Source organism: Schistocerca nitens, chromosome 3 (assembly GCF_023898315.1).
Source record: "Schistocerca nitens isolate TAMUIC-IGC-003100 chromosome 3, iqSchNite1.1, whole genome shotgun sequence".
In the NCBI taxonomy this organism is placed as follows: domain Eukaryota; kingdom Metazoa; phylum Arthropoda; class Insecta; order Orthoptera; family Acrididae; genus Schistocerca; species Schistocerca nitens.
Genome location: NC_064616.1, coordinates 745,528,106 through 745,549,847, shown reverse-complemented (window position 1 = coordinate 745,549,847; position 21,742 = coordinate 745,528,106). Strand labels below are relative to the sequence as shown.

At 36.1% G+C, this 21,742-nt stretch overlaps 1 protein-coding gene across 4 annotated transcripts in view; it reads right to left on the bottom strand.

Annotated features, from left to right (window-relative positions):
• The window catches only part of LOC126248726 (LIM domain and actin-binding protein 1), a 212,605-nt gene that overhangs the window by 30,806 nt on the left and 160,057 nt on the right, over positions 1 to 21,742 (bottom strand). For all 4 annotated transcript variants that reach the window (XM_049950041.1, XM_049950043.1, XM_049950044.1 and 1 more), the window contains 4 exons: positions 21,107 to 21,194; positions 15,995 to 16,217; positions 3,798 to 3,922; positions 3,465 to 3,641 (listed from right to left, as the gene is read on the bottom strand). In XM_049950041.1, the coding sequence (XP_049805998.1) occupies positions 3,465 to 3,641; positions 3,798 to 3,922; positions 15,995 to 16,217; positions 21,107 to 21,194 (613 nt within the window). The remainder of the gene's footprint in view (positions 1 to 3,464; positions 3,642 to 3,797; positions 3,923 to 15,994; positions 16,218 to 21,106; positions 21,195 to 21,742) is intronic.

The following is a 21,742-nucleotide window of genomic DNA, read 5'->3' as shown; positions in this document are numbered from 1 at the left end:
GACCGAGCAAAGCTGAGATGTACCGAATAGTGTTGAGACAGGCTGAGCCCCAGACTGCGCAAGTGCATCACATTACGCATGGGTGAAGTTAAATTTTGCTCACCATGGCAAACCCTGTCGGTATGAACCATGTTAACCTCCCGTAATACCTCCACTTTGATAGCTACAACCCCTTCCACTTGACACATCTCCGCTATTATCCAGCCACCTGCAGACGGCATATTTTTAATGTTGAGTTATCTGCCTCCAGCTATGCTCAAGTCCTTGATAGACAAGATTCCTCTTGAAACTTGGTTTAAAAGCAGATTTTCTGTGTCAAAGCATCTCTGCACCTTTGTCTCCCTTCCACATCACTCAATATCATCAGGACTGCATTTATCCGAATATTTTTTGTCATGCCTTAACACTGTGTTGACCAGCTGCTTAGAAGAATATCGGGCCTAGGAAACTGGCCATTTATGTTGTTATTTAAAGAGTTACTGGCACGCATGTAATTGATGATCTTCAAGAGTAATACATATTAAAGAAAAGACCACACTTCAAGACTTATTTTTCATATTTACTTTAGTTCTTTGAGAGACTGAAAACTTAAAAATAATGATGAGAGAAAGTATAAGTAGCCTTAAAAAGTGAGGGGAGTTATTGAACAATTTCTTCCACTTCCAAAATTTCTTGCTCACTCAACAAACAAGGCATATTTGTAGCAGAATAAGAGCAAACTGTGAAACCTAATGAGCACATGTGTGAAACTATGTCAATAGCATCATATTGGCTCCGCAATTTGTGAGAGCAGCTGTTACATTCACTAATGTTTCTTTCAGAATAGTTTTAGAAATTGATAACAGAAGGCAGCACCAGTCAAGGGACAAACGGCAAGATGTCTGTACATTGTTCATAAGTTCATGTGTTTATTTATTAGCCATTCAGCATGTTTGCCACGCAATTGGCTTTGTCAAAATACATTTTACATATTTCATATAAGTATAGTTGTTACTAATTTTTACATTATACATTATGCATATATATACATATATCGTTTTAGTAGTTAGTAATTTGTACACTTTACCCACATCATCATTTTACATATACATAAATACATAGACTTCTTACTAATCAGACAATTTCAGCAATAATCATTATACAGTTTACATTCAAGAATTAATTATATGGTTTTACACATTTAGTTAATGATAGTTACATTATTTCATTGTTTACACATTCCTTTCAAATTGCTTCCAAGATATTCTTCAATTGAGTAATATGCTTTATTTTTGAGCCATGTGTTTAATACCTCCCTAAATTTAAAGTGGGTGAGGGTTTTGACAGATTGTAGCAGTTTATTATATAACTTTGGACTTAGGTGTTTGTGACTGTTGTGTGTCAGTGACAGCCTAGAATACTGTATATCAGGCATGCAGTTGTTTCGAGTGCTGTGCAAATGTAAATTCTTTCTCTGGGTAAATTATTGTATAATTTATTTTAGTATATTAAGCAGTTATACATGTAGAGACTTGGAAGTGTCATTATGTTTAATATACTGAAGTGCTCCTTACAGCTTTCTCTTGGACCCAATCCTTGTAAACATGTTTTTTGTTTTTGAACACACAGTTTGTGCCTGGTGAATTACCCTATAACAGAATCCCATATTGCAGCTGTGACTGAAAGAATGCATAGTAGCAAAGCATCAATAGACTTTTACTGACAGAATTTCTTATTTTATACAGCAGGAATATTATGTGTGCAAGTTTGCCTGTCAGATAGCTTATATGGTCATCCCATGAGAGCCTTTGGTCTATTTTTAGTCCCAGTAGTTTGACACTGTGATTCTCTGCTTTTTGTACCTTCAGATTCTCATACGTAGTGAGACCAATTTTTGAGTGATGACCTATACTCGGGTGCAGTCATTTTAACACAAAGTCATGGCCTGAGCTATGCTCGGGCTTGGTCTCAAAAGTGTTGAATGATGAATAGCTTTCAAAAAATCTGCCCATTCTGTCAAAGTAATATTGTGCCACTAGTCCTGTTTCCTATCTTTTGTCAGGCAGGTCATACCAAAGTGAAACACCTACATATTGGGCCTACCCCATGTACCTACAAATGTTATTGCAATCCTCTTATTTACATATCCCATCCCATCAGAGGCAGGGCTGCCAATCAAAGCAGCCATACAGCTTATCAGTTTTGCTGCAGCTACTTCATGTGGGCATGACTACTAACACTGTACAAATGTATGTATTGCCACTGTCAAATTGTTGGTAAGGTTAAGTATGACCACTCAGATACACAGCATGTTACATGACACCCTACATTTCCACAATCCTCCTGATATCCACCTTGGTTACATCTTGACTACTACTTACTTCACACACACACACACACACACACACACACACACACGCACACACACACACACATGCAAACACTCTGTCTACTGCTCAACAGTTCTTCCACATTATGACTGGTTATCTTTAATCATACCATTGTCTGTACTCTATTCTCCCCACACCCCACATTTAACCTATCACAACAGTCTAATTTGACCACATCCACCAACACATTTTATGGATGCAGAATCATGCAGAACATGCAACAGAAATACTGAGATAATTTCCATATATTAAAAGGCACAACTGTATTAAAAATTAATATCCAGACTAAATTTGGATGTGACATCCCAAAAACACTGTTACAAATAAGTATGAATAAAATCACTTCTATTAAATGAGTACTAGTAGATGAAACTAATCATTTTATAAAGCATAACTAAATATTGTCAAATGAACTACTTTCACATGCAGAAGTGCATGTCTAGTATATTTGCAAAAAGTATTCTCCTCTCCATGCAAAATTTTTTACAAGTTGATTCCAAAAACTTGTTTTCATGTGTGTTCTGGATATAGAAATTCAAAAACTAATTTAAGAAAATATGCTACCATAAATTCACATGTAATGGACAACAACCTCATGCAAATCCCATGGATTTAAACTGATGACAGAACAGCAACATAAGTTTTTAGAGTAAGTTAACAACAGGAGAAAGATCTAAAGAAACAGTGATACATGACAACTGAAAGAGAGTTCATGCCAGACTTTTGTATGAACTGAGATTTATTGAGCAAAATATTGCAAATGGAGTGAAGAGATTTTTCTCTTTCTTATGGTGCAATGTTCCATTGACAGTGTACTTAAAGCTGCAGTGATAGCTCACTTGAACAATGATGGGTACGGAGAATATAGCCATCATGTCACTGAAGCAATTATTTAGTGATTGGTTAATTGATATTGCAACAACCACATAAAGAATATCATAATTTTTATGACAGAAATTGACTTTCCCCCTAATCTGCTCAATTTTTAACGTTTTTCTTATTTATGTGTGTGTGTGTGTGTGCAAAAATTTAAGATATGAGTCAAGTGTTTTGATTTATCACACCCCAAAATATGCACAGCAAAAGAGTACTTGCCTTAACTTGACCTTCTCTTGGAGGTGTTATGCGGAAAGGTTTTTTCTGTTTTTCAGGCTCCTTATAGGTTTCAAAAAACTTGAATTTACTTGAGACATCTGATGTTTCAACCTTCACATCTTCAACTGTATCACTTGCCCTTACAATATCCTTTGAAACCTGTTGTGTAAATAGAGCCTATAATACAGAAAAATTCAATGACTAAAGAATGAATCAAAGCAAATCTACATCTACATAATACTTGGCAGGCCACTTTACAGTGCATGGCAGAGGGCTCATGTAAGAGATAGTGAACACCTATGAGCATTCAGTCTATGTAGTAATTATACTCACCTCCCTATTCTTCTTGGGATCTTGCTTTAGAACAGGTGATTTGGCAGGTGAAAGAAGAGGTGGCTGTTGGTTCTTAGCTGTTGCATCTAGCTCTAGGAAAAGACTTCTTGACTTCTTTGCCAAACCTGTACCATATATTTGTTTCATAATCATATAAGAGAATTATTTCACTACTAACATAATACAGAATGCCATTGGAGATTACTTCCAATATTTTTTTGTGAATAATATTGAGGAGGTAATCTACAATGAAGTAATAGCAAACAGAGACTCTGTTTGACAGTGTTTTGAAGTGTTAATGCAAAGTTAGTTAGTTTTCTAGCTATTTTTCTGTTTCATAGATTGTATTTACAATAAATATATGATATGGAATATGCACTCTTCTTACAGAAATATATTTGATCTTCATATGTCAACCTTAGATGGACCAGAGGAAGCCAGCTGTTACTATGATTTTATTTGTGTACAGATGCATCCTTCACTTGTATTCAAAGGTCTTGCTTCATTTGCTATTGATTATGGCACTACAATTCACCATCTTCAATTCCTTCTATGATAAACCAGGTAATCATGTGGATATGTAAATTGAAGGGGGATCACTGCTGTCTGCTGCAGCAGGACATTAAGTGGAACTGGCAGCGATGAGCGAAAATGTGTACTGGACCAGGATTCAAACCCAGGATCTCCTACTTACTAAGAAGGTGCAGTAACTACTGCTCCATCTGAGACAGAGCATTATTGCAACTGCATGGACCGCATCGGTACACCTCACGGTCGAGCCACAGTCCCACCAAGCACCACCTATCCACAGTCCCTGTCCATTTATAAGCCCATTCACTACTCAGAGATTCCCACAGGAGGTCAGATGTATTTGTGCATTTGCAGTGATGAAATGCATCCATTGCCCAGCCAGGCTTATCAATTATTTAACTGCATGGTGTCTGTTCCTTCGAAAGAATAGACACAACGAAGGTCCCTCAGCTGTAAAACACTATATACAAATTGAAGGGGGATCACTGCTGTCAGCTGCAGTGGGACATTAAGCGGAATCAGTAGGTGATGAGTGAAAATGTGTACAGGACTGGCATTTAAATCCTAGTAAGCAGGAGATCCTGAGTTCTAATCCCAATCCGGTACACATTTTCACTTGTTGCCACTGATTCTGCTTAATGTCCCACTGCAGCTGACAGCAGTGATCCTCCTTCATTTTACATATAGTGTTTTGCAGCTGTGGTAACTGCATGGTGTCTGTTCTTTCGAAGGAACAGACACCATGCATTCAAATAATTGATAAACCTGTCTGGGCAATAGATCCACTTCTTCAGTGCGAATGCACAAATACGGCTGACCTCCTGTTTGAATCTCTAAGTAGCAAATGGAAGTATAAATGGAGAGGGACTGCAGATAGGTGGTGCTCGGTGGGAATGTGGATTGGCAGTGAGGTGTACCACAGTAGTCCATGTAGATGCAATAACACTGTGCCCTGGATGGCACAGTGGTTGCTGCACTTGCCTAGTAAGAAGGAAATCCCGGGTTTGAAGCCCAGTCTGGTACACAGTTTTTCTCATTGCCACTGATTCTGCTTAATGTCCTGCTGCAGCAGACAGCAGTGATCCCTCTTCAATTTACATACTGTGTGGCACGGCTGTGGTTTCTGTGTGGCGTCTGTTATTTTGAAGGAACAGAGACCACACATTCAAAGAATCATGTGCATAACTGGATAACTCCTATAATATACCTCAACAGAGAGCACAGTCAAACTGATGGCCACCATGATGAATTCCTTACTTCCTGCTTATGGTACTGACAATACCAGAAAATCTTTTTTGAGAGTCTTGTTCATGTGCTGGTAATGTCAATACCTAAGCAGGAAGGAAACAATTCACCATAGTGAATATTAATTTCATTGTACACTCTATCATGTTATGTTATGCTGGTTACCAAATTATCTCCTCATTACCTGTTTTTTCATATAGTGGGCTGAAGATGGTGTAGTGTAGCAATGGAATCAATAGCAAATAAGGCTAGATTTTTAAATGCAGCTTAAGCATTCACTCATACCCAAATAAAACATATATGTTTAAGTCATTACATGCTCTGAAGGATATGTTTGTAAGTAACTAAATTCCTCTATTGTATAGAAGGAATTGTTAAGAAGAAACTAGATTCAACTCTATTTGAAAATAGTTCAGACATTTCATTTGTGAGAGTAGATTATCAAAGATTTTTAAAACTGTATATTTCACTCCTTAATGTGCAACAGTGAGATTCATTAGAGGGTAGAACAGATCAGTTTTTCTTCTAGTATTTCATTTGTGAATATCTCTGTTACTTTTAAATTCAAATTAATTGCTGACTACAAATTTCATAAAAATAAATGTAATGTGATGCTGTGGTCAATATTCCCAGTTCCTTAAACAGATGCCTCAAGATGCACATGAGTGAATCTCACCCACACTTCTGAGTCCTTTATTTTATGCAATGAATACTTTTTGTTCATCTATGATTTGTATAATACAGCCAACCAGTTACAACAAGATTTAACTTGACCTGGTTTCAACACCAGCTATGTGCATCTTCATCAGATAAAAAACAAAAACAATTACCTATAAAAGATTAAAAACTCATTAATATAGAGGAAAGACCAAGAATAGGTGGTTATTATACTGACCAAATTTATGAGCTGACTATATTCACATGTAGTGATAGTTGAAAACAGTTTTATGAGCTAAATGCTCTCCCCATATAAAATAAATTCTTAAAATCATATTTAAAACCATACAAAAAGTACAGGTGTTGCAACTGACATAACAATGATACTTGTCAGTAAAAATTATAGCTATGCTATGTAGCACATTGTACGCCACTAAGGACTGTATGAGAGAACAGGCACTGAAGATGGCATCAGACTAAACAGCTCACAGGCCGAAACAAGTCATGCCATCTATTGACAATCAAAGAAATGAGCTGCTTACGTTGACAAAAACATTCTAAATAGCATATTAGTGTTCACCTTGCAAGTCAACAGCCAGTATTATGCAAAATAAAAATTTGCACAGGGCAATGCAATAGGAGATATTCTATACATTTTGTGTGAAAATGAATTACAGTGTAATAAATGAAAAGGAGAGAGGAAGACAATATTGTAGAGTCTATTCCAAGGAAAATGAGGAGCCAATTTTAGGTGTTTCTAAATAAGGACTTTATACCGCTTTTATTAAGTAGCTGCAACTGTTCATTCAGAATGAAACTGTCATTAAGAGAAAAGCTTTTTGAAAGTTTCTATTTCTTCCAAGCACATCAAGTCTGAAGCCTGTTTTTTTTTCTGTGTGCAGGTACTCACATCACAAACTTCTTTACACTTATCGCCTGAAATTAATGAAGGATCAAAAAAGGACAAGTTATATATAACTTGTCCTTTTTTGATCCTTCATTAATTTCAGGCAATATACGTATATATACCTTTTTTTACTAAGGGATGTTCTTTACATGTAACCACAATTGCCTCATCCTGCCTGTCCTCTGTAATAAGCTGGGCATACGTCACAGCTAATTTTATAGACACCTGAGTTTTTTATGGGGGAGTGTACTGGTTTCAAATTATGAGTAAGTTTATTTTTGAAGCCTTTCAAGTAGAAAATGCTGCTTTACAATCACCCTTTTTTTGGAGGAGATGATGACTCCAGTAAGATACAGATTCTAAAAATGGTATGGAAAAACTTTGTTGTCTGATTATATCCATTATAATGAGAAGTGCCAAGAGTGGTAATTCTATTATTGGTTTCATTTTTGAAAATACTGTCCACTATTGTTGGTTTGTATCCATTACTGACTGTGATGGTTTTAATCAAATTAATCTCAGCATTGAGATTCTCATCAGATAAAGGAGTGGAAACAGCTCTATGGATCTTGTTCACAAAATAAAAGATTTACATTTTCATCAAAACACCAAGCTACCATTGTTCAATATTAAAAATCTTTACATGAGCATGCATGTGCAAACAACTTCAGATACAGTAGGAAAAAAAATACTTCATAAAAAAAGAGATTTCTGCTGCGCAGATAACTGACTTCATGAATTTAATTCAAACTGTAGTCAAATACAACTATTTTGAGTTCAATGGACAGTTGCATCAGCAATCAGATGGTCTTGCAAAGGATAATCCATTAGTTGATATTCTTGCAGACACAGTCATAAATTCCTTCGAAGAAATATTTTTTTAAAAGTTTTCAGCTACCATTCTAGGTATTCATTCATAATACAGACATGTAGATGACATTTTGATCATTTACAGAGTGCCTCATAAGAGCATTATTTTCAAATGTGAGCTTGAAAACGAATTCTGCCAATTAAATTATTTGGATCTAAATTAACAATAATTGACATCAAAATTTCTTTCAATATTTTGCAAAGAAACCTGCACTGATTAAATAATACCATCCTGTTCAACACTCCCTCATTCTCACAAAAAACTTTTTTTCATACTTCCACATATAGAGCTGTTTCCATTCCATTATCTGATGAAAATCTTGATGCTGAGATGAATTAGATTAAAACTATCACAGTCAATAATGGATATGAATATAATAGAGGGTTTGTCTGACGAAGAAATAATGACGTTAAAACTTGTGGGAAGTGGCTAAAAAAGATCAGTGATGTGGGAAATTGTCTGACGAAGAAATAATTACGTTAAAACTTGTGGGAAGGGGCTAAAAAAGATCAGTGATGTGGGAAGGTGTTTGTTTGTGTGTCTATCGACCTGCCAGCACTTTCATTTGGTAAGTCACATCATATTTGTTTTTAGATATACAGTCAATAATGGGTATTAACAAACCATAGTGGACAATATTCTCAAAAATAAAACCAATAATAGAATCACCATTCTTGACACTTCTCCTAATAATTAATATAATCAAATGGAAAATTTTTTCTAAATACCATTCTGAGTATCCTTATCTCACAGGATCAGTGTCTCCTCCAAAACAAGTATGACTGTAAATCAGCATTTTCTACTAGGAATAGCTTCAAAAATAGTTTGAAACCAGGGCATTCCCATAAAAAACTCAGGTGTCTATAAAATTAGCTATGACATATTTCCAGCATATTACATAGGACAGACAGGATGGGCAACTGCTGTTAGATTTAAAGAACATCTGTGGGAAAAAGGAAGCTACAAGTATATGTAACTTGTCCTTTGCTGATCACTTATTAATTAGAGGCCATAGCCAAAAGAAGTTCATGACGTCTGTATCCTGCATGCAGAAAGGAAAGGCTTCGGATTTGATGTTCTTGAAGAATTACAGATTTTAAAAAAGCTTTTCTGTTAATGAGGGTTTCATTTTGAATGAGCAGTTACAACTACATAATAAAAATTTCTTCAATTGTATGAAGCCCTTACTTAGAAGTACCTAAAATTGACTCCTCACTTTCCTCAGAGTAGACTGTAAAATATCATCTTCCTCTTTCCTTTTCATTTGTTTTCATACAAAATGTATAGCACATTTGCTATTGCATTGTTGTGTATAAATTTTTATTTTCCATAATGCTGGCTGTTGACTTGTGAGGTGAGTACTTATATGCTATTTAAAATATTTTTGCTACTGTAAGCAGCTGATTTCTTCCATAGTCAATAGAAGCTGTGTGCAGTGTGCTATGTCATGTAGCTGTAATTCTTACAGAAAAGTACCATTGTTATGTCAGTTCCAAGATCTGTAAATTTTATATGGTTTTAAATACAATATTAAGAAGTTATTTTACATGATGAGTGCAGTTTGCTTGTAAATCTGTTTTCAACTGTCACTACATGTGAGTATAATCACCTCATAAATCTGTTCAGTGTAATAACCATGTAGTCTTGATTTTTCCTCTATATTACTAGTTTTTTAATCTGCTATATGTAAATGATTTTGGTTTTTCTGATGAAGACCCCAATAGTCAGTGTCAAAATCAGGTCAAGTTCAATCCTATTGTAACTGGTTGGCTGCATTATACAGATCATATCCTTGTCTGGTTACTGGATCAAAGCCATCTTTCAAATTGGAATACTTTTTGTGTAGGTGAGATGTTATCCAAACATATTAATGCAAATGAAAGAAAGTATGCAATGCACACAAAGTTAATGATTCATGGAACTGCCACAAAATAGTAAAAACAGATTCAAGGAGCTCCTGACATTACCTAATAGGCCATTTACACTGAGGAGACAAAAGTCATGGGGTAAAGATGTGCACATTTACAGATGGTGATAGTATCATGTATACAACGTATGAAAGGCTAGTGCATTGGAAGAGCTGTCATTTGTACTCAGGTGATTCATATGAAAAGGCTTCTGATGTGAGTATGCCCACACAACAGGAATCAACAGACTGTGAACATGGAATGGTAGATGGAGTTAGATGCATTGGCTATTCCATTTCAGAAAGCATTGGGGAATTCAATATTCTAAGATCTACAGTGTGAAGAGAGTGCCAAAAATACTAAATTTTGGGCATTACTGCTCACCCTGGACAATTCTATGGCCGACGGCCCTTACTTAATGACTGAAAGCAGTGGTGTTTGCTTAGAGTTGTCAGTGCTAACAGACAAGCAACTCTGCATGAAATAACTACAGAAATGAATGTGAGACATTCAACGAACTTATCAATTAGGACCGTGTGGCGAAATGTGGCATTAATGGGCAATGTCAGCAGATGACCGATGCGAGTCCCTTTGCTAACAGTATGACATCACCCACAGTGGCTCTCCTGGGCTCATGACCACATCAGTTGGACCCTAGACAACTGTAAAACTGTGGCCTGGCCAGATGCATCCCAATTTCAGATGGTAAAAGGTGATTGTATTGTTTGAGTGTGGTGCAGACCCATGAAGCCAAGGAGCCAATTTGTCAACAAGGTACTGTGCAAACTGTTGCTGGCTGCATAGTGGTTGTGGGCTGTGTTTATATGGAATGGGCAAAGTCCTCTGGTCCAGCTGAACCAATCATTGACTGGAAATGATTATGTTTGGCTACATGGAGACCATTTGCAGCCATTCATGGACTTCATGTTCCCAAACAATAACGTCATGTCACAATTGTTCATCACTGGTTAGAAGAACATTCTGGGCAAATTGAGCAAATGATTTGGCCATAAAGATCACCAAAAATGGATACCACTGCACATTTATGGGCCATAATCGAGAGGTCAGATCATGCACAACATTCTGTACTGTCAACACCTTCACAACTATGGATGGTTATAAAGGCAGTATGGCTTAATATTTCTGCAGGGGACTTCCAATGACTTGTTGAGTCCATGCCACATTGAGTTGCTGCAGTATTCTGGGCAAAAGGTGGTCCAACACCTCAGTGTATAGATGTTGTGAACTGTTCATGAATAATGTCATAGACAAAACTATTTATGTTTGAGCACACCAGAGTCACTGACAAATATGGTAGTAAATATAAGAGTTGGTTAGTTTATGTCTTTACATAAAGTTAAGAGCATTTTCCATCTGCAAAATGCAGTGAAACAATTTTTGAAATGTCAAGTGTATGTATGCACTTTTAGTTTTATTTTGATCAAAATGAGATCTGTACCATTTCTTAAGAGTTGCTCTTCATCTCTGGCATTTGGTGCAAGACACGTGTCTCATCTCCAGTTATGATGTGATGCAGAATTTATCATCATTCTTCTCAAAGTTGATATAGAATTTTGAGGGAACACCCCTTTAATTATGGAAACTATATAGAAAACTTGTAAAAAAATTTTTTAAGATCATCTACTTTTGCCATAAGTATAACTGCCAACTACAGAGACAGGGGAATATTTTACATGGTAGTCCCCATGTGAACATTAAATTTTACTCATTTCTAGAGCCTCAGGGAAGAATGTTGAGACCATTGCTGCTCATGATATATATTAATGACCTGGCAGACAACATTAATAGTAACCTCAGACTTTCTGCACATGATGTAGTTATCTACAATGAAGTACTGTTTAGAAAAAAAAAGCTTCACAAATATCCAGACTGATCTTATGATCTCAAAGTAGTAGTAAGATTTGTAATTTGTTTTAAATGTACAGCAACATAAAATTGTGCAACTGCATGAAAGACAGAAACCTTGTACCTTATGATTTCAATACCATGAGTCACAACTGGGATCAGTCAACTTATACAAATATCTGGATGTAACAGTTTGTGAAGATGTGAAATAGGTACATAGGCTCAGACATAGATGAAGCAGACTTCAGTTCATTGGCAGGGTAGATGGAAAAAAGAGGAGACTGCTTACAAAAGATTTGTGCATCCAATCTTAGGATATTCTTTATGTGTGTAGGCCCCCCACCAAATAGGACTAGTGGGGGATACTGAACATGTACATAGAAGAATTTTTAACTCATTGAGGAATGTCACAGAAATGCTGCAAAACCTGAACTGGCGTATGCTTGAAGATAGATGCCAATTATCCCTCAAAAGCCTACTTACAAATATTCAAGGACAAGTATTAACTGAAGAACCTTGAAATACACTTAAGCACCTACTGATCACTCTTGCAGTGACAACATTGTAAAAATTAGACTAATTATAACATACACAGGGGCATTTAAGCAGACATTCTTCCCATGCTCCATATGCAAATGGAATGTGAAAGAAATTTAACATGTCATACAACACTCAGATTCCTCTTCCATACACTTCACCGGGGTTTGCAGAGATCAAATGGAGATGTAGAGCTTAAACAGTTGAACTGTTGCTTCCCAATGAAAACTGCAAAATACAGTATCAGTGGTACAGTGAAGACCTCACATAACAAAGGCATTAAAGTTCATGTTGTAGGTAGAGACAAGTACACAAAATGATCATGATAAGCAAAGATACTTATTATATGGGTGTTTTTTTTTTAACTGAGAACAGATGTTGAAAATTCAAAAGGTTGCATGTTGTGCAAATTAATAATGTCAAAAAATAAAATAAAAACAATGTGGAAAGTAGTAAGAAGTAAAGACAGAGAGATCTGTCAAGGAACAAGGTGATTTAGTAAGAAAATGACCAAATGTTTCATCACAGAACAAGCTCAGCAAGCTGCACTAATATTTTCTTTTTCTTTTTTTGCGAAGAGTAAGACAGTAGCTGTACTGAGTCAGACACATAATCCACTTCCATTGCAAAGTATTTTACCTGAAAGACAGAAGTATGACATTGTAACATTCCTTCTTAAGAGAGGCACCAGAATTGGTATTAAAGTTTCACTATTAATATAATTCTCAACAGTTTCAGAAAATGATTGAGCATATCTACAAATACAAGGTTTTGAGTTGAACACAATTTTGACTCCAGGATGGCCTTGTCACCAAACATGCCTTCTGTCACCCCCTTTACTGTGTATTTAAATGTTAACCAAGTTCCATTCCACTTTTGCAGCAGCTGTATATAAATTGCAGTAGTTTACAAGAAAAATGTCTTTTTGAGTGCTGCATTTTTCTTGTAAACTACTGAAATTTATTAATATATTAATTAACAAAATTTCAAATATTAGTATTTTTTGTGATCTGTCTACAGCAGGCTGTTCCTATTCTGCCCCACAGAGCATGGCAATTCATGAGCATTCACATTTCACCAGTGAGCCAGGCATAGGTAAGTAGGCTAAATCCAAGGGGCTCTATTGCACCATATTCACACTTTGTTCTCTGTAGTTTGCACACAGCCTATCTCACTCATATTATGAGACATTTAAATAACAGAACATGACACCTCAAAGAAATAGGTACTGGTTATCAACATGTACAATAAAATTAATGCATTCATGAACAAACTTCATCTACAGGTATTTGAAAGACAGCTAACATAACACTTCTGGAATGTCTTTCATTTCTACAGTTACCTTCAGACACATGTTTCATGGTATGTCACGGAAAGATTGTTCAACTTCATCAGAGTTTCAACACAAGGGGTCAAGACCCATGTAGCATAGAAAATGAATTGAATTTATTTATCACTCTGTTTTCAGTTCACCAGATACTGTACCTTTGGAAATGCAATTGACAGCTCTGTTCAAGGACAGATATTACAGCAGCAACAATTTGTAACAATGGTTCCATGGTATACATATAGAGCAGTTTCCCAAAATACACAGAAATCTGGTCAATATCATGTTTATGTCTGGGTCCACATTTCATTGTGGACAACTATTTTCTGCCAGGAAAAACTGCAGAATGGTCAATATGTAAGAGAATCCTGCATTTTGTAGCAACATTGGGACTTAAATCAAACATTTTTGTCACTTGTGAACAAAAATAAATTTCATGTTCCAATAATACAATAAAATGTTAATATTTTTTACATTTGTTGAAACGTTTGTATTAAACACATTTTCTTACAATTGTATTTGCTTAGTCAATGGTAATTCACTAGCTGATACTGTTGACAACCCAAGTGCAAGCCATCTGCCCACCCCACCCACGAGCACCTGTGTGACCTTGAGCTGGAATAGCGCAGTCTATGGTATTCAATGGAGATATGTTAAGTTCGTGGCTGACAAGGTAAATATTCCACTTATATTTAGATAACTTAAACCACAAAGTCATGTTCAACAACACAGTGAATTTTCATGCTGAGTCATATTTTGAGTGGGGACAAGTCACTTGTGGTGTTCCACAAGGTTCACTATTGTGTTCACTCCCTTTATTTCTAAGTATAAATGATAAAAAGGTGTTCTGTGATCAAGCACAGAAGACCAAATGGTAATAATCAGCTGCCATGGCATACTCTGGCAATGGCATCATTTGGGTGTGTTATGGAGGAGCATGTGATCACCACATAGCTCTCCCACTGATGTCAGAATTCTGACCTTTAGAGCCACTACTTCTTACTCAAGCAGTTCCTCAGTTGGTATAATGAGCCTGAATATACCCTGCTTCAGTCCTTTGACCTAACAAAAAGTCATGTTAGTACCATCAATTGAACCAAGGTCCTCAGCATGACAGTCAGACATGTTGAACACTAAAGTACGGAGGTGGACATTACATAAGTTATCTTCCTTCTTATGCAGATAAAGTGGAAAAGTTTCCTTTGTTTACAATGCAGTTTTCATTACTAAGCCTAGCATACGAAATAATAAAACAAAGCTTCGAAAAAATAAAAAAACTACTGTTTGATTTAAACTGTGTATCATTTAACTTAGAAAGAACACAAATCGATAAATTCTTTATAGATACAGAAAGATATAACATTGCCAATGGCAATAGAGCCTGATGAGAAATGAAACTGGATGATCAACTGTTGATTTTCATGGTGAAAGTACAAAATTAATCTTCTCTGCAAACTTTGATTAAAATGTCAGATGGAACAGTTATTTTGAACCAGCCCAAGCCCAAAGACAAAATATTTGTTGTATGGAAGTACAATGTTAGGACAATGATAGTGTACATCCTCAAACCTCATGTACCCAACTGTTTAAGAAAAAGCCTCACAGTACATTTACTTGATAATGGAATTTGTTTTAAGAACTGGTAAAATTTGAAAATTATTGTAGAATAATAAGTACAGAATTAGGTATGAAAATGACATCTACTACCCACAATTTAATGCTACCCTTACACAGGCCAAAGTATTCAGCAATTAAAATGTCTGACCATTTCCCTTAAGAATTTGAGGTAGCTAATAACAGAAAGCAAAAAAGAAATTAGAAACAAATTTAATTCAGTTTTGTTTGATAACTACATCTACTTCACAAATTTATTTCTGAAAAGGTCCAGTTACTAAACTGCAATGTAGATTAGGATTAGTATAAAAGTTAATCAGTTTGTAGCCTTATATTCACTGAGGAAAATGTATTATATTCATAAACCAACTGACTCATTCCACATAATAGCAAGATATAACAAATGTCATCAATGAAAAGTGCACACAAATAAACTACTGTTGCATACAGATTCTTCCAGTTACATTAAGTGTTCAGCGCTGTTTGTTTTTACGTCAGTATTTTGATGATGCAACACAGACTTAGTAAAGTGTGTGTCAATAAAATAACAAACAACAAATTACACACAACAGTGACAAATTTTCAGGAAATGGCAATATTGTTTCCTGAATAATATTCTCTTTGTGTATGAACTGGAAAATATTCTTTTGCAAGTGGGTACATAAAATTTGTATTTTATAGATTACATGTCATAGTGATAGATTTCTTTATGAAGAAATTGATGTATAGATATACCTGCTTCTACTAAACTCAGTTCTTGTTCTTTTGCTTTCTTGTGTTGCTCTTCTCTTGCAGTTATGTCCTCCTCTTCATCATCAGGTACAACTTCACCACGTTCAAATTTTTCTTTGAGGCTCTTTGCCCTCTCAGAACATATGTCAACACCTTTCTTCTGGGTACTGCGTTCACTTTCCATTACAGCTTGTTCATACATTTCTTTCATTTTTCCTTGTTTTCCCTAAATCAAATGTGATAATTTTATATATTTTTACACTTTACTGACGTAACTACTGAAAAAGTATTAAAAATAATTTTCTATATCTTAACTTTTTCTTAATTTAGTTTGACAGTGGAGTGGCTGTGGGATTTAAGCAGTTGGAGAACTAGCCCAGTTAAACATGTCTGAAGAGAGGAATCTGTTATAACTTTTTTGAAGGAATTATTTCAGTGCCTTTATGAGTAATTTAAGGAAATCAAAGAAGATGAAAATTAGGATGATTAGACTAGACTTCTACATTCCTCAAGACCAAGAGCCCTGCCATTTACCACTGTGCTATCTGATTTAGTAAAGAAAAGTGAAAATAGTTGATACATCTTAATTGTTAACTCAGTCTCTGCACACAACTAAAAAAATGTTTCTGTTACTTATGGTAACATTTTTTCAATATGCCAATGACCTATTTACAGACAATTTTGTACACCTAAATTAATATGTTAGTTATTTCTTTTTTGAGGAGTAGAGAGTGAAATAGATTTTCTTGTTAAAGTGAGTGCACCATGAACATCAATTACTTAACACCTACAGCACTGGGCAGAATTATATGACAGCATGCTGAAAAGTAATGCCTCTGAATTTTTTATGTAAAAAAACTCTTAAAGCTATTTAAATACAACAAACTTCATTCACATTCTACATCTTTATTCTTTGTGTACACATATTTGCAGCCCTCTGCCATTTGGGCGTGTAATGCAGTGGTGTGCAACATGACCATGTGAGTGCATGAGAAAAAGTGTGCTGCAATCGAGATTCAAATTTAAAGAGTTTGTGCACATCACACAAAACGTCCACACATGGAGCACCCTCTCCTTGAGCATGAAAATGCCAGACCACATGAGTGCTACGACATCTTCAACAATCTGGCGCCTCGGATTCACTGTGATCGATCATCCTCTATACAGTCCCGACATGGCCCCATCCAATTTTCATCTCTTTCCAACTTAAATAACAACTTCAAGGACATCACTTTGATAGTAATAAAGCAGTTCAAGCAGAGGTGAGGATGTGATTCTGTCAAGAAAGTGAAACATTTTACGGTGATGGTATCAACAAACTGGTCTCTTGTTGGGAGAAATGTGTTCATTGCCTGGGTGATAGAAATAAATGTGTAGACATGAAGAATAAAGATGTAGAATGTTAATAACATTTGTTTTATTTAATAGCCTTTAAGAGTTTTCACATTCAAAATTTGGATTCTTTACTTTTCAGCATGCTCTTGTAATAATCTAAATACTATCAAAAAAACAAATGTTGAAGCTGGATGCACAAAATATAAAACAGATATAACATAATTTGTCCATTTTAAAGCCACTATGAAGTTATTTGAATCTGAAATATAAAAAATTGTTATTCACAGTTATGTAGGTACATGAATAAAACAGAGTATCAATTCATAAACATTAATAAAGACCTTAAAAAAGAGAAAGATAAAAAAAACAGATCTAACAGAGTAATTTCAAATAACTTCCATCACAAGAAAGGCAGAAGCAAAATTCTGAGTGCAGAATTTTATGGAAAGAATGTGAACTTCCTTTCATTCATTCATTCATCACTTCATCCTATTTTGTAGCAGGGTCTTCAAGGAAGCAGAATAAGTCATGTTATACATTAACAGGCAGAAGCAGCCACAGCAAGCTACTTCTACAAAGTATATTAACAACCAGTCAAAACTAGTGGTTACTTACACTGTTAATAACAGGAATTAATTGCAGATTACTTTTTTTAATAAGTTGAAAATCAAAATGTTATTTATAAACAATTTTTAGAGTACATGTAACATCTCAGAATAATTGATGCTCTGAGTCATTGACATGCACATAAAAAAGACTCAGAATGTTGCTAGCTTTTGGATGACTCCTCCTTCAGAGCTGCAGAGCACACATAAAACACAACCCAAACAAACAAATTGCTGTTGTAAACCTGCATACCAAAACCCTCAATCCTACAGAAGACTCAGTCCTATCCAACAGCCTCACTTTCAGCACCACAGCCAATCTCAATCATACAGGACTTGTTACAGATCTACTCTGTTTCTCCAGATTCCTAAAATGGAAATGTTTTTTTGCTACAAAACACTCCAACCAAATGCAATAAAAATTTGTCCTTGAATCTTGCACCTCTTAGGTCATACCTTCATCCAACCATAACCTTACCTCACTCTCACCTAACCACCCCCTGGTTGGCCTGGCCTCATTCTTCTTTCCTAGGTCCTTTCCCAAGGACACAAACCTCTCAATGAGGAAAAGAAAAGCCATCAACAACCTTAAAAAAGGATGAAAGATTAGTGTTTAATGTCTTGTTGACATTAAAAATTATGAAAGATGCTGATTTTGTCATCCTCCCCGAAGAAAAATGTTCCACCACTGTTGTGATGTATCACAGTGCTTACCTGACAGAATGCATCCACCAACTGTCTGATTTCTCTACCCACCAGACCTGCCATAGTGATTCCATCCCATACATTCCCATCTCAGAATGTCTCCCCTCAATCTGACTCCCTCCTCACTCCAACCACATGTCTCATAATACTGGGTTTCCCATTGTAGCTGGCTACTGCACTCCCATGGATAGAACCTTGGTGCTTGTTGATCATTTCCCACAGCCTAGCTACCCAAATGAAAGACATGAACCATTTTCTCCATAGTCTCTCAACCATCCCAACACTATTAACATTTACATCCCTACTCATCACTGTTAACACCACATCCATACACACCAATATTCTTCACACACATGGCCTTATCAGTATCAAATATTACCTCTCCCAGCATCCTACCAACTTCAAACCCACCACATCATTCCTTATAACTGGACAAACTACATGCTCTCACATGACTACTTCAGGAAAGATATACAAACAAATTTGCAGCATGGCCATAAACACCTGCAATGGCACTCTCTTATGTAAATCTCTTTATGACACATCTAGAGGAAATGTTCCCAGCTACCTGAAACCCCAAACACTTTGTCTGGTTTAGAGTCATGGATTATATCTTGATGATCTGGACCCAGAGCCAAGACATTCTACTCTCATTCCTTCCCATCTTCGTTTTTTTCTCCCACTTGCTCTACCTATTCCTCCTCAGCCTACTGTACCAACTCAATGGGTGTTGATCTCCACCTCTGCAATGGCCCCATACAAACCTCTGTCCATATCAAGCCCATTAGCCATTTTGAAAGCTGCAATCCCTTCTACACTAGAAAGTCTTTACCAAAGACTCTACAGTGATGAGCAATTCCTTGCCCATTATGCTGATGATCTTACTAAAGCCTTCACAGACGAACCTCATCCCCCCTCCCCCTAGTAATAGCTTGCAAACAAATTTCTCATGCCATATCCTCACATAGCTCTAATTCTCTGTCCATCCCCACTACTCAACTGCAAAGGTGCACCCCCTAGTTACTTAGTATCATTGCACACTGGCACAGTTTAAATGTATTCCTCAATGGGGTTTTGAATACTTATTTTTCTTGGGAATCAGGAACATCATATCCACAATCTGTCCCACCACTCCCAAGTTGGTATTCCACCACCCGCCCAATGTACACTTTTATCCTAGTCTAACCTTATGTTGCACCTACTCTCAACTCTTTGCTACATGGATCACACCCCTGTTGAAGACACAGGTGCAAGGCCTGTCCAAAGCACTCCCCCACTACATTTTACTCCCTCTTGTCCTCTCACCAGAGCATCTTATTCTGATCTACAGGAGACAGGATGAAATAACTTTTTTCCATATCAGTATGCAGCAAAATTACAAGGTACTATGCATTTTAGGTATTAATATTTACTATTCTTGCACCACTTAATTAATATCAGGAAAATATAATTGCAAACAAAATACTTTTTACTTATATTTGATACATGTTTCCATCTTTGTCGAAAGTTGACTTCATTATTGATGACTGAAAACGCACTTCTGTGCCTTTTTTGTCACTTATTTACATCAAGACAGCTTTTCACAACTCAGCACTGTGTGTTTACATGTCAAAACTAAGAGAAATTGTTTAGGTTTTCATGGTCACTTGTTGACAAACTTCCTATTGCCTTCTCTCTCTTGGGTTCTTCAGCCGACATTTGTCTGATGATTTTACTGATGTTTTGCCAGCCACTCATGCCAGCAAAACGTCAGTAAAATCATCAGATGAACGTCAGCTGAGGAACCAGAGACAGAAGCCAATAGGAAGTTTGTCAAAACTAAGAGACTAAGATAAGACCGAAGTTGTTTACATAACAAAGACAAAACACACTGTGCACTTTGCACAATTCCATCAGCCCGTGGCCAGAACAAGCTACCCAGCACCACATTCCCTGCCTGTTAGCCTGTTGCCTATCTCTCCCCACTGCCAGTCACCCTTCTCCAAACCTCCCTCCCACTCCTCACCTCATTTCTCCCCTTGCAACACATTACCCCAGTCGAGATGCAGTGGTGGTACTATGTAGTCAGCTGCAACATTGTAGGTCTCCAGGTGTATGTGGGTGTGTGAATGTGTACTGTATAGCTCTGAAAAAGGATTCACCTGAAATATAGCTATTTGACAGTCGACAACTCAGAACCTCAATTATTTGTTGTATTGTCACTCTAAGTCCTTAATTATTTATATTTGATGAAAGATGTTCCAACCATTTTAAAATACTTTTTGAAAGTCTTTTGCTAACTGACATATTCCGCATCATGAAAATGATCCACAGAACACAGGATTAACTACAAATTTATGATTAATCCAACATATGCTCCCTGCATTTTTTAAAAAAAATAACCACACACAGTTGCTACTAGATGAAACAAACTATTGATTTACAATTACATATGAAAGAGTAATGTATTTTTAATAGATAATAATATTACCATAAAAAGTCTTGACCGTATGTTCTGTATTTCCTGCTTTCTCTCTTCACGCATTTCTTCCTTTTTTGTAGTATGCCCAGTTTCCCACCTGCCAAAGTATGGAATCACATTGCATCAGTTAAATTTCCTATGTAACCAGTGAATTAACAATAGTGAACAACAGGTAAATAAAAGGTGATAGTTACATTTAGGAATAAACTGTCTACTAATTTATTAGTTATAGCTATAAAAGCTGTAAGATTTTGATATCAAACTGAGAAACACTTATTTCATATTTACACTGACACTAAACCATTCTTTCCCTGTATACTTTTGCTTTCTATAGTCTATCACTTTGTTTGATGTTAATTGTAACATGTATACTCCATGTGAATACCTTAAATGTAATTTTATACCCATTTTATACACATTGCTCTCTATGGCATTTATTTTTATCTGAACACAGATAAATTAAAAACTGAGAACTACAGAATAATACAGCTACAAAAGCAGGCACACTACATATTAACTCTACCAAAACTACTGCATAGACTTATAATTAAACAGACTGCCTTCTTAATCCTCACACACAGAAAATCAGCTTCTCTGGATTTCACAAATGGGAACTGTCCCTGCAAAACATCCTTTCATTCCACA